The sequence below is a fragment of the Protomyctophum bolini genome (genome assembly GCF_963924005.1).
Source record: "Protomyctophum bolini genome assembly, chromosome: 22".
NCBI lineage: Eukaryota > Metazoa > Chordata > Actinopteri > Myctophiformes > Myctophidae > Protomyctophum > Protomyctophum bolini.
Genome location: NC_137883.1, coordinates 35,173,396 through 35,191,047, shown reverse-complemented (window position 1 = coordinate 35,191,047; position 17,652 = coordinate 35,173,396). Strand labels below are relative to the sequence as shown.

The following is a 17,652-nucleotide window of genomic DNA, read 5'->3' as shown; positions in this document are numbered from 1 at the left end:
AATAAGGACACTTTGACATGTGGACAGGAGGAGGAGCCGGGATTCGAAACCGCCGGCCCAGGGATCATTGGACGACCTGCTCTACCTCCTGAGCCACAGCCGCCACTAAACCTTTAACTTGAGATGTTTTTAACCTAGAGATGATCCAGCAGGTAGTAGACCCACCACGTCTCCGATTCGGTACAGAATACCGTCCGATACCAGGGCCCGGGTGGCGGTCCAGGGACTGAGGCATATAGGCGCCAGAGAGGGTTCTGACACTGTGGTTAGAATAGGGACACTAGGCTTGAAGTGGAACGTATAGATGCTGAAGAATCTCCGTGTCGAGGTTCAAACAGATTAGCCTGTTGCTTTCTTTTCACAGATGCTGTCCACAGTTCTGAACATCATCATCTTTGAGGACTGCCGGAACCAGTGGTCCATGTCCAGACCGCTGTTGGGTCTCATCCTACTCAACGAGAAGGTAATACACAATAAATGTATTAGCATGCCGTTTAACCTTTTTCATGTTAAGGACCCCCACATTTGTCGGGGACATGCGATGCGATGCGAAAATGTGATCGTCCGACATGCGCTGCTCCCGTGCTTGCGGTTATGGTTAGGTTAGGGATTGAGGTTTGGGATCAATAGTATGTCGGAACTAAAGCCTGTACCCTGGGAGAGCGCCGTAGATTTAGAGTTATGAGCCATTCTAATCGGGCCGCAAACAAGGAAGTAAAGGAGTACGGTGCAGAAGGAAAGGCCAACCAAAGAAAATTCCATTATGTAGCGCGTGGGGTCCCTGCTTCATCTCTCTCTCTCTCAGCTAAAGGGGTCCCTGCTTCATCTCTCTCTCAGCTAAAGGGGTCCCTGCTTCATCTCTCTCTCAGCTAAAGGGGTCCCTGCTTCATCTCTCTCTCTCTCTCAGCTAAAGGGGTCCCTGCTTCATCTCTCTCTCAGCTAAAGGGGTCCCTGCTTCATCTCTCTCTCTCTCAGCTAAAGGGGTCCCTGCTTCATCTCTCTCTCAGCTAAAGGGGTCCCTGCTTCATCTCTCTCTCTCAGCTAAAGGGGTCCCTGCTTCATCTCTCTCTCAGCTAAAGGGGTCCCTGCTTCATCTCTCTCTCTCTCTCAGCTAAAGGGGTCCCTGCTTCATCTCTCTCTCTCTCAGCTAAAGGGGTCCCTGCTTCATCTCTCTCTCAGCTAAAGGGGTCCCTGCTTCATCTCTCTCTCTCTCTCAGCTAAAGGGGTCCCTGCTTCATCTCTCTCTCAGCTAAAGGGGTCCCTGCTTCATCTCTCTCTCTCTCTCAGCTAAAGGGGTCCCTGCTTCATCTCTCTCTCTCAGCTAAAGGGGTCCCTGCTTCATCTCTCTCTCTCTCAGCTAAAGGGGTCCCTGCTTCATCTCTCTCTCTCAGCTAAAGGGGTCCCCTTCATCTCTCTCTCTCAGCTAAAGGGGTCCCTGCTTCATCTCTCTCTCTCAGCTAAAGGGGTCCCTGCTTCATCTCTCTCTCTCTCTCTCAGCTAAAGGGGTCCCTGCTTCATCTCTCTCTCTCTCAGCTAAAGGGTTCCCTGCTTCATCTCTCTCTCAGCTAAAGGGGTCCCTGCTTCATCTCTCTCTCTCTCAGCTAAAGGGGTCCCTGCTTCATCTCTCTCTCTCTCAGCTAAAGGGGTCCCTGCTTCATCTCTCTCTCTCAGCTAAAGGGGTCCCTGCTTCATCTCTCTCTCAGCTAAAGGGGTCCCTGCTTCATCTCTCTCTCTCAGCTAAAGGGGTCCCTGCTTCATCTCTCTCTCTCAGCTAAAGGGGTCCCTGCTTCATCTCTCTCTCTCAGCTAAAGGGGTCCCTGCTTCATCTCTCTCTCTCTCTCTCTCAGCTAAAGGGGGTCCTTGCCCTGAAAAACGTTTAGCCTCCTCTCATCCTAGAGGACCAGCTGTACTGTAGAGTGATATTTACAGTGCATCTATGCTTTCTACTGTTGTGCGTCCTGCAGTACTTCGCCGACCTGAGGAACAGCATTGTGAACAGCCAGCCTCCGGAGAAGCAGCAAGCCATGCACTTATGCTTTGAAAACCTCATGGAGGGAATCGAGCGCAACCTGCTAACCAAGAACCGCGACAGGTGAGACACACACACACACACACACACACACACACACACACACAGAGAGAGAGGCCCAATCCCAATTGCCTCCCTCAAGCCCTGAGCCCTGGACCCTCATTGACTTTAATGACGTCAGCTGTAAGTGCTTGAGGGTGAGAGGCTGCAAGGGCTCCACATTGTTGTGAAAGAAATGGGACAGCACTTTGAAGATGAGTCCGCCATGCATGAGTCCATGACACTTTATAAAAACTCTCCATATTCACAGCCAGTGCCTATACCTACATGCTTGGCCTATTTATACATGTCTATCATGTCTATTTTAGTATTTAAGCTGATCGTTTTATTATTATTAGTTTCATAAATACACTTTCCTGTGTGATATGGGTTGTAATATTCATATATAATAATATTCATTATACATTTCATTTCCATATTCTTTTACTTTGCTCATTAGTCATTTCTCATCATGTTTCCCTTATTATTATTATTGTTATTAAATATATAGCCTATATCCTTCCATTCCGTCTCGTTTTAAGAACAGTGAGAAAGCACTATTGTGTTTGTTGACATTCTAATCGCGATACATAACTAATTTGCATATTTAAATGATTGACGTTTGGAGGATCCCCCTCATTCCCCTGGTAACGCTATGAACTGTGGGTAATTTCTTTGCTAAAGTCAGCCCAAAGTCAGCATCGACGCTGACTTTGGCAAAGGGCACATAAAGGGGCGGGGCTGAGCCCTCACTGACTTACCCATTTCAAATGGGACACCCCTCAAGCCCTCGCAGACTTCACATGAACGCCTCAGCTAAGTCAGTGAGGGCTCATTGAGTCAGCAAGGGAGTGGATTGGGATTGGGCCAGAGAGCCTGGAAACCAGACAAATCTGCCACAGGAAAAAGAAAATCCCTGAGGAGATAAGATTGGTCTGGCACTCTTACATTTCCCTCACCCCTAGAGTTGTGGGTGACCAATCAGAGCCCACTATTCAAAGTGAGACTTTTTCCCCGCCCCTTGGAAATGCATCTTCACCACCAATGTTCCAGACTTAATATTTAGGCAGTGATATTAGTCTGGCCATTCCAGGCTAGCGCGCGCGCGCACACACACACACACACAGCAATGATTATGGGTGTACAAATGGACTGGGCCCGTACACTCTCAGGGGGTCCCCTTGAAAATAAAACCTTTCAGAACCACTAGTACCAGTGGACTCCATAATGTGCATACCGTACATATTCTGTGGAATACCTGGAGACTGACTTTGAGCCACAGACGAGGCCAGGCCTTTGACCACGTCGGACACATCTTTATTGACGACGATGCCTAAACAACAACGTAACATTTTCAGTCATGACATACTGTACTCCTATGGTGCTGAATATAACCCATTCTGACCTGAGATCAGATTCATACGAGGTTTCCACTGGACACACACTGGTCTTGATTAACCCATTCTGACCTGAGATCAGATTCATACGAGGTTTCCACTGGACACACACTGGTCTTGATTAACCCATTCTGACCTGAGATCAGATTCATACGAGGTTTCCACTGGACACACACTGGTCTTGATTAACCCATTCTGACCCGAGATCAGATTAAAAAAATGTCAGTCGCTCTTCGATTTTTCAAAAATAGCAGACCTACAAGCTCGTAGCGCGCCACTCGGTGGCGCGCTACGAGCTTGTAGATCTGCTATTTTTCAATAGCTAAAGCATAACATGATGCCAACACCAGAATGGGTTCCCGGTCAGAATGGGTTAAGACTATACGTTGGTTATGGACATATCCTTAAAAAAAAACATTGGGTCGTATTATAATCGGCGACTAGAGACTATTTGAATTTCAATGTTCTTTTTCCACAAAAGAGTCTTGAAAAATGGGAGGTCGTCTTATAATCAGAGTGGTCTTATATTCCGCAGCAATACGGTAATTTTGTGTTTGTGCGTGTGTGGTTTGTGCGTGCGTGCGTGCCTGTGTCGTGTCGTGTGCGTGTGTGTGTGTCGTGCGTGTGCGTGTGTGTGTGTGTGTGTGTGTGTGTGTGTGTGTGCGTGTGCGTAGGTTCACCCAGAACCTGTCGGTGTTCAGGAGAGAGGTGAACGACAGCATGAAGAACTCAACGTACGGCGTGAACAGCAACGACATGATGAGCTGACATTCCACATCTCCTCCTCCTCTTCCTCCTCCTCCTCTTCAGTCTTACTCCTCCCCCCCTCCCTCCTACCACCGCTCCTCCTCCTCCCCCCCTCTCCTGCCCCGCCCCCCGCCGCGGCTCCACCGCCTCACCTACCCCCCTCACCCGCGTCGCCCCCCCTCCCCCTCCTCGGGCCAGGATGCCTGGGGAGAGAGCCTCTTTTCTTAAAGCGTCCCCCCGCCCCCGTCCCCCCACAGAGAGAGAGATACTATTATCATTATAGCTGCTGCATGGGCAACAGTGGCCACACGGGGGCGCTGTTGGGTGGGGTGGGGCTGCGGCGATATCCATTTAAATAATCACACAAACGAAACACGATACCATCCGGCGTCGCCTCTTTTACGTTTTACGCACCGATCGATTCATTCCCTGATTTAGTTTTTTTTGTCGTCTACCACCCCCCCCCCACTTGACCCCCCTCCCTCCACCCCCCACCCCACCCCACCCTTTTTGATATATACATATATAAATATATACGGGGGAGGGGGGGGACGGGACACACACACACACACACACACAACTTCTACGCACTCTGGAAAGAGGGAAACCACGGACCGGAACACGATTGCGAGAGGAGGCGGGCGCCGGCTCCGGATTTGGAATGGAATGATTTGGGGGCGGGTTGGGGGGGGGGGGGGGAGGGAAGGAGGGAGGGAGGGAGGGGGTGGTTTAAACATAGTAACCTGCTTTCTGCCTGCCTTGTATAGAGAAAACAAACAAAAAAAACACACACACACACACACAACACAAGTGTAAATTTCTTTTTTCATAACATTTTGAACAATGTTTATAATAATGATGATGATGATTGATGATTGAATTCAAAAGAAAAAAAAATCAACCAGAAAAAAAAGTGTGACTGATCTTTTTACAGTGTAGTGAGTCTAGTGCAGCTGTCTTTAAAAATTGTGGGAAGCGAGCTTTTCACAGCGAGGGCGGGAGAGGGAGAGAGAGAGAGAGAGACACCAACGAACGAATGAACGAACGAACGAACGAAAGAGAGAGAGAGAGAGAGGGAGTGCGTCGACTTGAGTTATGGAGTATTCGTGGATGATAGAGTTCTTATTACGTTAACGTATGGCCTGCTTTATGTTTGGGTTGCACGCTGTGTCGTAGAAACACCACATTAACCCCAACAATTTTCTGAATAACCCCATGTTTCTATGTCAGTCGTTCTCAAACTATTTAATTACTCTAATTATTTCATGTGAAGGACCCCCAGAATTATATGTAATTGGCCGCCGACCCCCCCCCCCCATCTGAAAATATGTTGTTCCAGGGACCCCCCTCCCCCCAGAAGCAAAGATTTGAGTTGGCTCTGAAAGAATATATTATATATTATATTCAAAGATTTGCATCACATTTTCAAGATTTTATTTTTCCAAAAAAATAGCAAACCTACAAGCTCGTAGCGTGGCACTCAGTGCCGTGCTATGAGCTTGTAGATCTGCTATTTTTCAATAGCTAAAGTATAACATGATGCTTAAAACACTAAAAGGGGTTCCCGCCCCAAAAATGGGTTTAAAACCATCTAAAAGCTAAACATTGTGAGCTTGTAAGATCGGCTATTTTCCGGTGCCAGCGCGCGACTACAACATAAACCAGGCCTTTTACACACCGGTGGTGATTATTTATGAAGACTTAAAAAAATATATATAAAAATGAAACGCTTCTAAAAATGTGCATCAAACAATATTAGTTTATGCCTTTTTTTTTAAATTAAATTCATGGCAAAATCAAACCTCTTTCCTGAGAACAAAAAAAAATGCGTTGCTTTATCTCCACGTAATCAGGATCCTGTGTGAATGTACTCGAGACACAATCAGTTGTGGGGGTGGAAAACAAAAAATATATATCTAGATTTCTTGGGGCGAATCAATCGCGTAAAACAAAGGAATAAAAGTCCTCTCCGGTGTGTAAAGAAAGCCTTTTAGGGCTGGGTTTGGGGTGAGGAGGAAGAGAGACCTACACTACCTTGAGAAGGAGGAGGAGGTTGGGAGTCAGACCACAGTTTGTACAATACATGTTTCTCTGCCCCTCTGGGTCGGAGTCGATGTAAATAAAATAGCCATTTTCCCTTCTTCTTATACGACAGCCGGCCGCATGGCGGCCCCCGGCACGACCAGGCCACGACGGGGGGGGGGGGGGTGAGGGGGGGATGGGGGGCAGCTCGCTGACCCTCTCCCCCCCCCCCCCCTGTTGCCCTGAGCCCTTCTCCACTACAGTATAGGTCTGATGTGCATAGTTACGATAACACACACTTCGCTTGTTCTCCCCATTTCTTTTTTCTTTTTTTTTAAGCAGTCTGATTGATTTGATGTGCAAGCAATAATGGTAATAGCTCCATTTTACCCTCTGGTAGGCCAGGTGGCAGTTTCACACCATTTTGTTTACACTCCTCTCTTTGGATGGATGGATGGATGGATGGATGGCCGGGGACCCCCAGTTTATGGGACGGACCGACCGACCGACCGACCGCGTTCTTTAGAAGTAAGGGTCCTTGCAGTGGAGTCCGTGTGTGTGTGTGTGTGTGTGTGTGTGTGTGTGTGTGTGTGTGTGTGACCGACCGATTGCGTTCTTTAGAACTAAGGGTCCTTGCAGTGGAGTCCTCTCGTGTGTGTGTGTGTGTGTGTGTGTGTGTGTGAGTGTGGTGTGTGTGTGTGTGTGTGGTGAAGGGAAACAAAATGGCTCCCTGGTGACTGAGTGTGCGTGCCGTGTCCCATGGTGCTGTGACCGACTGCTAGAACCTCCTGACGGTGTTTCTTTTGGGGGGGGGAGGGGCCCAAACAAGCCAGGGTATCTAGGCGGCTTCTCGCCTCGCGACTATTCTTTCTGCCTGCATTTATATTATGCTCCCGTCGCAAACCGACGAAAACGGCCGACGCCCTACGACCAGCTCGCGACGCATCGCGACATTCCGCGACGCCTCACAAGCTATATAGTAGGGCGGCTCCTGCTGTTTTCGTTGCGACGGAAAGTGGCGAATCGGGGCTTTTATAAAAGCTGGAACGGCCCCGCTGGTCCACGTTGTCAGAGCTCATATCTGAAGGAATTTAAACCGATTTTTCGTTTCGTTTTCGTTTTTTTTAATCAATCTCAAGAAACCTATGGCGTCAAATCCTCTAAAAAACGGCCGGGAATTACAGAACAGTATAAAAAGAAAGAGAAACGACCGCGGACGGACGGACAGGAGTATAACTAGCAACTTTGTTGTTCCTTCTTCTACGACGTTGCTGCTAACTGTTTGTGTGAAACGACTAGCTCATTAACCATGCCAGCACTCATGGATGTTCATTTTGAGTTTTCTTAATTTTTTTCTTTTCTTTTGTTTTTTTTTGGTTTGTTTGTGTCCCTGATGTGAATGTTTTGGGTACATAGAGTGAATAGCTGTTGGACTTTGTTTGGATGTCTGCTACTTATAGTGTAAGCATTGTGACTGCAAATAAACCTCGTTGGTTTGTACACTTTTGTTTGTCACGGTCTCATTTTATATAATAACGATTTTAAAACTAAAAAAAAAACGTTCTGAAGCTCTAAATATCTTCGCAGCGAAACTCGCCGAAGCATTGCGAGCACGGGTGTCAAGGGGTTAAGTCCTACTTAACCCATTTAGACCTGAGGACTGTTCTACCAAATGCCTTCTAACTAAGCGTAGGAGGCCTTTGCTATGTTTCACCAGTTTCAATTGAAACGGGGCCTCCTGCTCGGTTGCACCCTCAGGCGGGCTCCAAGCTCCGACTGACCGTCGGCCCCATTTTGAAACTCGCCCTACACACTTCCACTTGGTTTGAGCATAGATATATAAATCTATAGCGACGGCACTGGATGGGAGGGGAATCCCAGTGCCGTCTCTATTATTTATATATCTATGTTCAAACCGAGTGGAAGTGTGTAGGGCGAGGAGCTAGTTTAAAAAAAGGGCCTCACTTCAGTCAACCCACTCGCTGCCTTGCTCTCTATTTCCTGTTAATAACCTGCAGGGTAAAATGTGTGGCATTGGGAGGTAAAGGGGAGACACTTTATTGTGAATGGACTACAGGATGAGGTGTTGTTGCTGTGTAATCGTCGAGGGTAATGGCTGTGTGCGAACAGTCAAAACTATTTGTATCAATACGCTTGTATCAACAGAATAATTATGTCATAGGTATATATGGGGGCCTCATATTTTATCTTGAAATGGGCCTCCAAATTCCTAAGGCCGCCCTTGCTTCTAAGTCCTGACACCTGAGGATGATTCTACAAAATGCCTTCTAAGTCCTGACAGTTTTCAGAAAAACCTGTGTTTCCTTGTCTGTGGTTCTAAAAACTATTTCATGTCAAGGAACCCCAAAACTTACTACATGTAAGTTTTACATGTTTTAAACTTACATGTTAGTTTTGTAAGTTTTAAACTTGCATGTAGTAAGTTTAAAAACTTCCCCCGTCTCAAAATAAATTGTTCCAGGCAGGAGGCAGTCTTTTGAATAGTTTTCATTTAGTCTTGGTAACATTTTAGTAACTACATTTAGTAACTATGTTAGTCTAGTTGTAGTCGACTAAAATGTATTTTGGCGGGCCTTGATGGCGTCGGAATGGCTGATTTTTACACTCGTTGAAGATAGCAGATCTACAAGCTCACAACGCATCGCAGCTTGTAGATCAGCTATTTTCAGCATGCAACCAAGTGTAAAATGACTTGCACTGGATCTCTTCTCCGGAGACGGAGTTGCTTCTCCCTCTTTGCAGAAGTTGTAATGTTTTAAAGTCCTGCTTATTATTTTTGGCCTATCTATACAGGTATATAAAGCAGTGTCTGTCATGTTGAAGCATCGGAGCTGGATTCAGGTGAAGTGGTATATAAAATATAATGACACGTGGTGGTGATATAATGAATGACGCATGCAACTAAACTGACAATATCCAAAGTCAGAATACCAACTTTGAGGCAGTTTTGCTTTGTTTAAAAAAATATATATATTTGGGTTTTATACATTTTCTGATAAATGTGTATATATTTTTTTTTCATTTCCAGGAAAAAATAGATGTAGGCCTACTACAGCACGTGGTTGGGAAGAAAATGGATGGATTCACATTTGTGCCAGCAGAGGGTGATCAATGGAGGGTATGCACTATGAGCATGCATGATGCAAATGGGACTTTTCTGTTTGCATTTATGAGCTGTCAAGGCCAGATTGTTGAGCGGTGCAACCACTGCCTTACGGAGCCGTGTGTGTGTGAGCACGAAAACAGAATGGTTGTTTTTCACCATCTGTGCGCAACCTAACGCACACACAAACACACACACACACGTATTAACTGTATGTATATGATGCTTTCGGGGGTGCCAGTACATTACAGTGACAGTACAGTACAGTACAATAGAGGGACTGCCACACGGTAACTCTGTCAACCTTCTGGAACCCCCCCGCGAACCCCCTCACGTAGTTGCACCACTCACTTCAAACGGGTGTGATTTTTTTGTTCCCACATAACTTCCACATATGTCACGTTAAGCCCATACCTTAGCAGTGGTTTTCAAGGTCCATTATGTATTCACCATTTGATGACCGTTAACCTCTCGGCCCCAAAAACTAAAGAATATTTGTTTGTTGTTGTTGGCAAAGTTTTTGTCTGAATACAATTTCATACTTTTAAGCTAAATGTTGATCAAAAATAATTGTTCTACATTCTGTAATTGTGTAGACTGAAAATGAAATTATTTTCTTTTATACACTTTAAAGATGTGGTTATAGCAACTCTCCATCATTTAGCTGAAGACCACCTGGAACCCCCTCAACGACCACTGCTCTTTAGGCATGCAACCTGAATTTCATCATACTGTAATTATGATTTTCATGATTCTGAATCCATTCCAAGCATTAGTTTTGCACGAAAAACACTCCTTGGCCTAAATGTGCCGTCATCACAAATGTGGATATGGCTGAATTTGGGCCAAGGAGTGTTTTTCGTGCAAAACGAATGCTTTGAATGGATTCAGCATAATGAAACCCCTATAGTTTGTCACATGCTACTTTAAAGTATGATGAAATGTTGCCTTATATTGGTTGTCTATGGTGAGGTATACAAAAATGTCCATAACTTTCACGTTATTTCCGGCAGAGCAGACCTCTCATTCTGTGGACCTTAATGACCAAATTAATAGGAAAAAATGTGAAGTGAGGGGCAGCTCTTATCATTAATACATCATCTCGTGAACAACTGAATTTATTTAACCCGGTTAGCCGATTTGCTCGTCTACATATGACGTACATTTTCCCTTCATTGTCAATGGCATTTAATGTTTGTGTTGCCACAATTTGTCCTCATTTCTCCCTTTATTGTCAGTGGCAAATATGAGACGTGTGGGGACAAAAGCCGTGTATAGGAGGGGCTAGCGCCCCTAAAGAAAACAGCTTCACTTTGCTGGCAAAAAGTCTCTGATCCGAGAACAATAGTGTGTTGCGGCTGCCTATAGCAACCACACTAATAAGTATTAAGTATATTTGTTGATGACGTGTGATGATGTATTGGCAATTTTCTTTTAAATGAAACCTTAACTCATGCCTCGTTTGGCCAAAATTCATGGGACTTGACTCATGGGGAATTATACTAACAAGTTAAACCATTAGTATAATTTAGTCCACACACACACCTTTGGGTTATACATTTAACAAACAAAGGACAAGTTACTAAGGTTAAGACAGGTGTTTATTTATGAAAGAGTGTTGGCTGCCATGCATGCATTTGTTTCGATATGGTCTTTTTTTTTATTTGTATAGGTTTTTACATTATTATCTCAGGGCTTGAGGGTTTAAGGACAGAACAGCATGGTTACAATCAGGTAATGTATTGATCCTGTGGTCGTGTCCATCACACAGGGGGGAGGGGGCAGATAGGGTACGGGGGGTGAAGATAGGGTACAGTGGTTCCCAGACGGGTACCTACAGATTCCCTGACGGCCTACTCGGAGTGTAGAGGAGGAGAGTAGCAGGCGCAGCGGGTGCCTATGGGCTATAGTTCCAAACATTGCTCCTATGGCTGGAACTATCCCATTGAGACAAAGTGGGTGCCTATGGGCTATAGTTCCACACATTGCTCCTATGGCTGGAACTATCCCATTGAGACAAAGTGGGTGCCTATGGGCTATAGTTCCAAACATTGCTCCTATGGCTGGAACTATCCCATTGAGATAGATTGAGCACTTCCGCATTCCATTGTTACAATGGGAGTCAACGCTAGTGTCGCCACTCTCTTACTAGATTACTCTGGGCCTCCTCCTCCCCACATAGTAGTAAACTTAAACATACAACAGTGATACAAGTAGGCAGCAGGCCAGTGGGACCGTCAAAAAACTCAAATCAACACAGAGTACTGTGGAACTTTAATTTTAAGGAAAAAAAAACTAACTGAAAATACAGCAGCACAACTTTGCTGTCGTCGTCAGTGTCGACGGAGGAAAAAGCAAGGGATTGGTTTCCGATAACGTTTTACTGCATCGTATGAAAGACGGACTTTATTTTAGAAGCCTCGAGCTGGTGTGATTTATTTTTAAAAGGTAGGGTAAGTGAAATATTTTTCATTCAAAATGATAAAGCTCTATATTCGGATTGCAAAAAGATCTAATAATCCCTTATTACCCTACCTTTTAACTACAGGGGTGAATCTCCCCTGTCAAATGGAAAAGGACTAAACCTTGATATTTATGCTTTAGTTTTATATTACAGGACCGATCTGAGACGAAAGAAACAATTGTGTCTCTAAAGCTGCAATCAATAACTTCTCATGAATAAAACATCTGCGTGGTATGGACTAGAGTATGTTACAATATATAAATAGTAAATACAATATAAATTAACGACTGCGGAAGGCATTTCAGCACTCCAGGTGGGAGGAGAGAGGAGACCCGTGTTCAAATCTCTGATGGGACATGAAAGTTACTGATTGCAGCTAGAAGTAATTTTATTTTTAGACAGTTTTCCAGCTCTTCGGCCCGGTTCACATATCACGTAATTGTCAGGCTTGATTTAATACTTTGTTGCGCATTGTTGGTGTCGCACGGCGAAAATAGCCGATCTACAAGCTGACGACGTCAAAGCGTGACGTGGTTGTTGATGACTGCTTGTAGATGATCAGCTATTTTCGGTGCACGACATGTAGGTGCACGTCCAAGTAGAAATCAGGTCTTTTTACACTGCTTATAATAACTTTGCATTCCTATGAAACAGACTGTTCTCACAGAAATATTTACCGGTACATACAGGACTAGAAAAAAACCCGAAATCCGTACATATGACACTACTACTGTTTTGATCGCGACAGAGGCGTTGCTTTCACTAGTACGGAAGTGCTATTTCAGTGTGGCTGGGTCGGTCGGGCTGGGTGGGTTCAGTAGTAAGTAGCCTTGCCGAGCCATCATAGGGCAGGAGCCTATCTCCTGTTTCTGTAGCGTGAGGCAGCTTGATGTACAAGTACACCCCCTGGACATGACGCTAGTATATCGCAGGGACTGGGTGAGTTCAGTACAGAAGTGCTATTTAATTCACCGTGGCTGGGTCGGTCGGGGCTGGGTGAGTTCGGGTTTGACATTATTTACTATTCTGTCCATACGGGGCTACAACCGAACTTTGCAACACTCGACGCGGCAACTCGCGGGCCGCTCGGTGGTGTCTCTCGTGGCTCAAGTTCGTGTAGAGACGGCGCCCCGCCGTTATTGTCTATGGGGAGGATTTCAGGGTCAAATTATATGTACGGAATGGATTTTGTGGCTTTTCTAGTCGTGTATGTACAATTCCATTATGTATTTCTGTGAGATTGGGGTTGCTATGAAAACAATACAGGCCTCATTCCTTGGTTAACGGGTTACATGGCTGTAGAAGGCGGTCTTGGGAAAGGCATTGGGAATGGGATAAGTGTTAAGCTAGCTCTTATTGTCACTTTTAGAATTGAAAATAGGGCTGTTCAAGCCCTCTCTGTTGCGAGCTATCTCAATGGCAAAGAACTGGATCCTGGTAGCTGAAAGAGAAGAAGACGACAGGGAAAACAAATGTGTTAATTGCAGTACTAGCAACTCTATCCACAACGGCATCCTAATGTGTTCTCCTGGATTATTATTATTATTATTATTATTATTATTAACGGTGACATACCGAATATGGTGTTCTCCTCTGTGTAGTCCCTTTCACAGTCCAGGCGGAGCAAAGTGCCGTAGTTGAAGTCGTCAATGACCCCGTCAAACTGGTTACAGAACGGACGCCATTTCTACACACAAACAACAGAGGTTAGTGGTCAAACTGGTTACAGAACGGACGCCATTTCTACACGCAAACAACAGAGGTTACTGGTCAAACTGGTTACAGAACGGACGCCATTTCTACACACAAACAACAGAGGTTAGTGGTCAAACTGGTTACAGAACGGACGCCATTTCTACACACAAACAACAGAGGTTAGTGGTCAAACTGGTTACAGAACGGACGCCATTTCTACACACAAACAACAGAGGTTAGTGGTCAAACTGGTTACAGAACGGACGCCATTTCTACACACAAACAACAGAGGTTACTGGTCAAACTGGTTACAGAACGGACGCCATTTCTACACACAAACAACAGAGGTTAGTGGTCAAACTGGTTACCGAACGGACGCCATTTCTACACACAAACAACAGAGGTTAGTGGTCAAACTGGTTACAGAACGGACGCCATTTCTACACACAAACAGAGGTTAGTGGTCAAACTGGTTACCGAACGGACGCCATTTCTACACACAAACAACAGAGGTTAGTGGTCAAACTGGTTACAGAACGGACGCCATTTCTACACACAAACAACAGAGGTTAGTGGTCAAACTGGTTACAGAACGGACGCCATTTCTACACACAAACAACAGAGGTTAGTTAGTGCACAAAGGCAAGCAGTGTCTGAACACCTGAACTTGACACATTGAGGCCAGATGTCGAAATTTTAAAAATGTCATTCAAAATCCTGAAAGTGATCTGAAAAACCTTATGTTTCTGTATCAGTGGTGTTCAATATTTCATGTCAAGGACCCCTAGAATTATATGTAATTGGCCGCTGACCCCCATCGGAAAATATGTAGTTCCAGGGACCCCCCAGAAGCAAAGATTTTACTTACAAATGTTTGCTCTGAAAGTATATATTCAAAGATGTGCGCCACATTTTCATGATTTTTCTAAAATAGCAGACCTACAAGCCTGTGAGCTCTATGAGCCTGTAGATCTGCTATTGTTCAACAGCTAAAGCATAACATAATGCTTAAAACACCAAAAGGGGTTCCCGCCCAGAATGGGTTAAGACATAAAAAAACCTTTCTAAAACACACCTCTTTGCCCTCGTCAGACTTGAGGCCGTCTGGATCGAGCGGCTGGATGCTGAGGTCGCTGAAGGCTTCCCTGAAGGAAGTGTAGATCTTATCGTCCTCCTTGGTCAGCTTCAGAAACTTAGGGTCAACCGATGAGATGAGCTGAGGAGGAAACGGATTCGTTCATTTATAACGGCAAATAAGTATAAATGTGATTTAATGTATACTAGAAAGCTTGAAGCAGTCTTACATTGAAGTAGACCTCTGCGTGGTTGTAGGCTTTCATCGCCCACATCACCTCCAGTTGGGGCTGCAAAGCACATGGCAACAGGTCAACCTTTTGCTTTTATGACATTTCAGCAACCATTCATGGTTAATGGAAGACACGTCTGAACATGTATTCTGTTGCTATAGGTTTGATCATTTCAGTCAAATCTCTGTAATATTAATTAAAACAACTAATAGCTGAAAATACACAATCTGAAAGCATTCAGGCTTCTGTGGAATTCAAATGTCTGAAATTAGTCGTGGTGACAGGGAACGCCAGTCAGTGACGACAATAAGGCTAATAATATGTGAATTGTTTTTAAATAAATATCATCAGTGACATCTTAACACTTACATCATTTCCATAGGCCTCAGCTGGAAGAGACAGCGCATGAGCAGCTGATGACATGCCCTCGATGCCCTGTAATAACATTAACATTATGATTATTATATCACCACATTTAACTATTAGCCAATAATGGATAGATTAAGACAGGCATGTTATGTAGAGCAGTCGTTCCCAAACGTTAGCCCTGCGGACCCCCATTTGATGACATATGCCAGGGACCCCCATAAGAGAAGATTTTTACGGCTCTAGCAGAGATTATAATTGTCTGTTTATAATTTTGGAAGCGTTCGAAATCACTCAACAGGCTTGCATAACACCCGTTTAAAAATTGCACAAAATAATGCAGGATGAAAACGAGCACTTCCAAACTCCAACACAAAATAATAGTAGCTCACAACATGTCTACGGTGGATTTTTATGAAACAAAAGCTTGGCAGATTGAAAGAGGATGATTCAAGTTTGGCGTAGAGCTGCAATGTTGGTGAGTTTAACACCATTTAATACAAGCAGATCGCATCCCATTATACAAAGAAAAAAAAGGACAAACACAAACAGACCTCATTTTAATTGTATGTTTGTTGTGGGACTTATTAATCCACTGATAAACTATGGTTGATGTTTGCGAAACCATTTTAGGAGATGGCTAAAGCCGGCAGGCTGTGTGTGTGTGTGTGTGTGTGTGTGTGTGTGTGTGTGGTGGTGGTGGTGGTGGTTGGACAGTCATTCATCACACAGCTGAATCTGCTTTGGCATTGATTGCATTAAGAATGCATTGAAAAGGTGTACAAGAGCCGAGGTGAGCACGTAAGTCCATCAGTCAGTGTCTTGTAAACATAATTTGTGTTCTGTTGTGTAGTATAGCCGCTCTCAGGTACATATAGAACATGTACAAAAGGTGCCCATGAATTCCCTTGCATTCATTTATATTATTATACATGATCTCTAAAACAAATTAGCTTAAATTCTGATTCAAAGAACAGCAACCTTAACTTGGGAGCAATTAAACACTGTTGTAGGCTACAATACAAAATACATTTGTGTATTAATTGAAACATTAATTAATGTATAATGTTTAAACCTCCCTATAATGTAGGCTTTAAAACGAACCGCACGTGTTTTTTTCATGTCCATAAGCATATATGGCATAACAATAACGTTTGCAATTAAAACAGTTGGTACCAAGTCGTTGTTGATTTCTGAGGAATATAAATTTATGTAATCCTGATCATCAACCACACCGTTCCACTCATGGACTCATTATGCATTTAAAATACAAACATAAGAACATAAATACAGATGTTTACCAGAGATGCGAGTCCATTATTCGACGCCATGATGCCTAGATGTGATGATCTATGCTTCGTTTTACGACGGTGTCGCACGCCAAAACGAAAATAGCAGATCCACAAGCTCACAGCGCGTCGCGGATGTGACGCTGTGTGGGCTTGTAGATCTGGCCGTTTTCTTCTTTTGGGGTTTATTAACGGCAGCTTTTACATCCTTTGTGTTGACACTATACTGCCACCTTCTGGTGTTCTGGTTAACTCAACAACAGCGTAGTATGGTCCTGAATCCCTTATATCTTGCGGTGCTGCAAATGTGTCCCAACATTGAAAAACGAAAATTGGTTTATTTTATATTGTCCAGTCACACTGGACTCCAGTGTGGCTTTTTCATGTTTTATCAGTGAAGAGGTACTTGTCTCACATAGTAAAGTATCAAAACCCATTGTAGAAATATAGTCTGTTTACAACAGTGGTTCCCAAAGTGGGGTCCGGGGACCCCCAGGGGTACTTGAGGGTTGAGGGAGTTCCAGGGGGTCCCCAGCCAAATGATAGTTTGGAACCAAATGAACCCTTGTTTTGTACACTCTCAGATTTCTCTATACTTATCTGTACACTCTCAGAGTTAAATTAACATTGATTTTGCAATATAAATTGGGGGTCCCAGAGAGCCACAGACCCAAAACTTTCTCTTAATTAATAATGAATTAATGAATTAACTTTCCTCTTAATACATTTTTGCCTGTGTTTCCGGCAGAGCAGGCCTCTCATTCTGTGGACCTTAATGACCAAATTAATAGAACAAAAACCACACCCGTGTGAAGTGAAGGGCGCTAATATATTAAAGTCTAACTCATGTTTCTATGATTAGGTGATGTAATGGTGATGTAAAACAAACGGTGACAAAACAAACATTAAATTCTCTTTATTGTTAATAATGGCATTTAATGTTTGTGTTGGGGACACGATGGTGTAAATTTTCCCTTCATTGTCAATGGCGTTTTTTTTTTTTTAAACAAACTGAATTAAACTAAAAACAAACATTAAATTCTCTTTGTAGATCTGTTAGATCTTTATGGAAACGGCGTGTCAAGAGGCGTGATGGGCTCAGTGACGACCATATATGGAGGCGTGACGTACGGATCGACGGACGGACTGACGGGTTTTGCAGGTTTTCATACA

General features: G+C 44.2%; 2 protein-coding genes across 2 annotated transcripts in view; one reads left to right on the top strand and one right to left on the bottom strand.

Annotated features, from left to right (window-relative positions):
* The window catches only part of xpo7 (exportin 7), a gene marked incomplete at its 5' end in the record, with an annotated part of 56,169 nt that extends 48,460 nt beyond the window's left edge, over positions 1-7,709 (top strand). The window contains 3 exons of the mRNA XM_080756581.1: positions 365-463; positions 1,965-2,092; positions 4,140-7,709. Coding sequence (XP_080612707.1) covers positions 365-463; positions 1,965-2,092; positions 4,140-4,233 — 321 coding nt within the window. The 3' untranslated portion in view covers positions 4,234-7,709. The remainder of the gene's footprint in view (positions 1-364; positions 464-1,964; positions 2,093-4,139) is intronic.
* A 4,514-nt stretch (positions 7,710-12,223) lies between these two features.
* On the bottom strand, positions 12,224-16,531 carry pbdc1 (polysaccharide biosynthesis domain containing 1). Its single transcript, XM_080794418.1, has 6 exons — positions 16,492-16,531; positions 15,194-15,259; positions 14,822-14,881; positions 14,593-14,733; positions 13,398-13,509; positions 12,224-13,263 (listed from the first exon to the last, which is right to left on the bottom strand). The coding sequence occupies exons 1-6, from the start codon at positions 16,519-16,521 to the stop codon at positions 13,169-13,171; spliced, it is 504 nt and encodes a 167-aa protein (XP_080650544.1). The 5' UTR covers positions 16,522-16,531; the 3' UTR covers positions 12,224-13,168.
* Positions 16,532-17,652: the final 1,121 nt, after the last annotated feature.

Coding starts and splice junctions, on each gene's coding strand:
- pbdc1 (XM_080794418.1), bottom strand. CDS start 16,521: ATGGCGTCGAATAATGGACTCGCATCTCTG. Junction 13,510..14,592: donor AGTCTGACGAGGGCAAAGAG/GTGTGTTTTAGA, acceptor GTTTGTGTGTAG/AAATGGCGTCCGTTCTGTAA. Junction 13,264..13,397: donor AGAGGAGAACACCATATTCG/GTATGTCACCGT, acceptor CTTCTCTTTCAG/CTACCAGGATCCAGTTCTTT.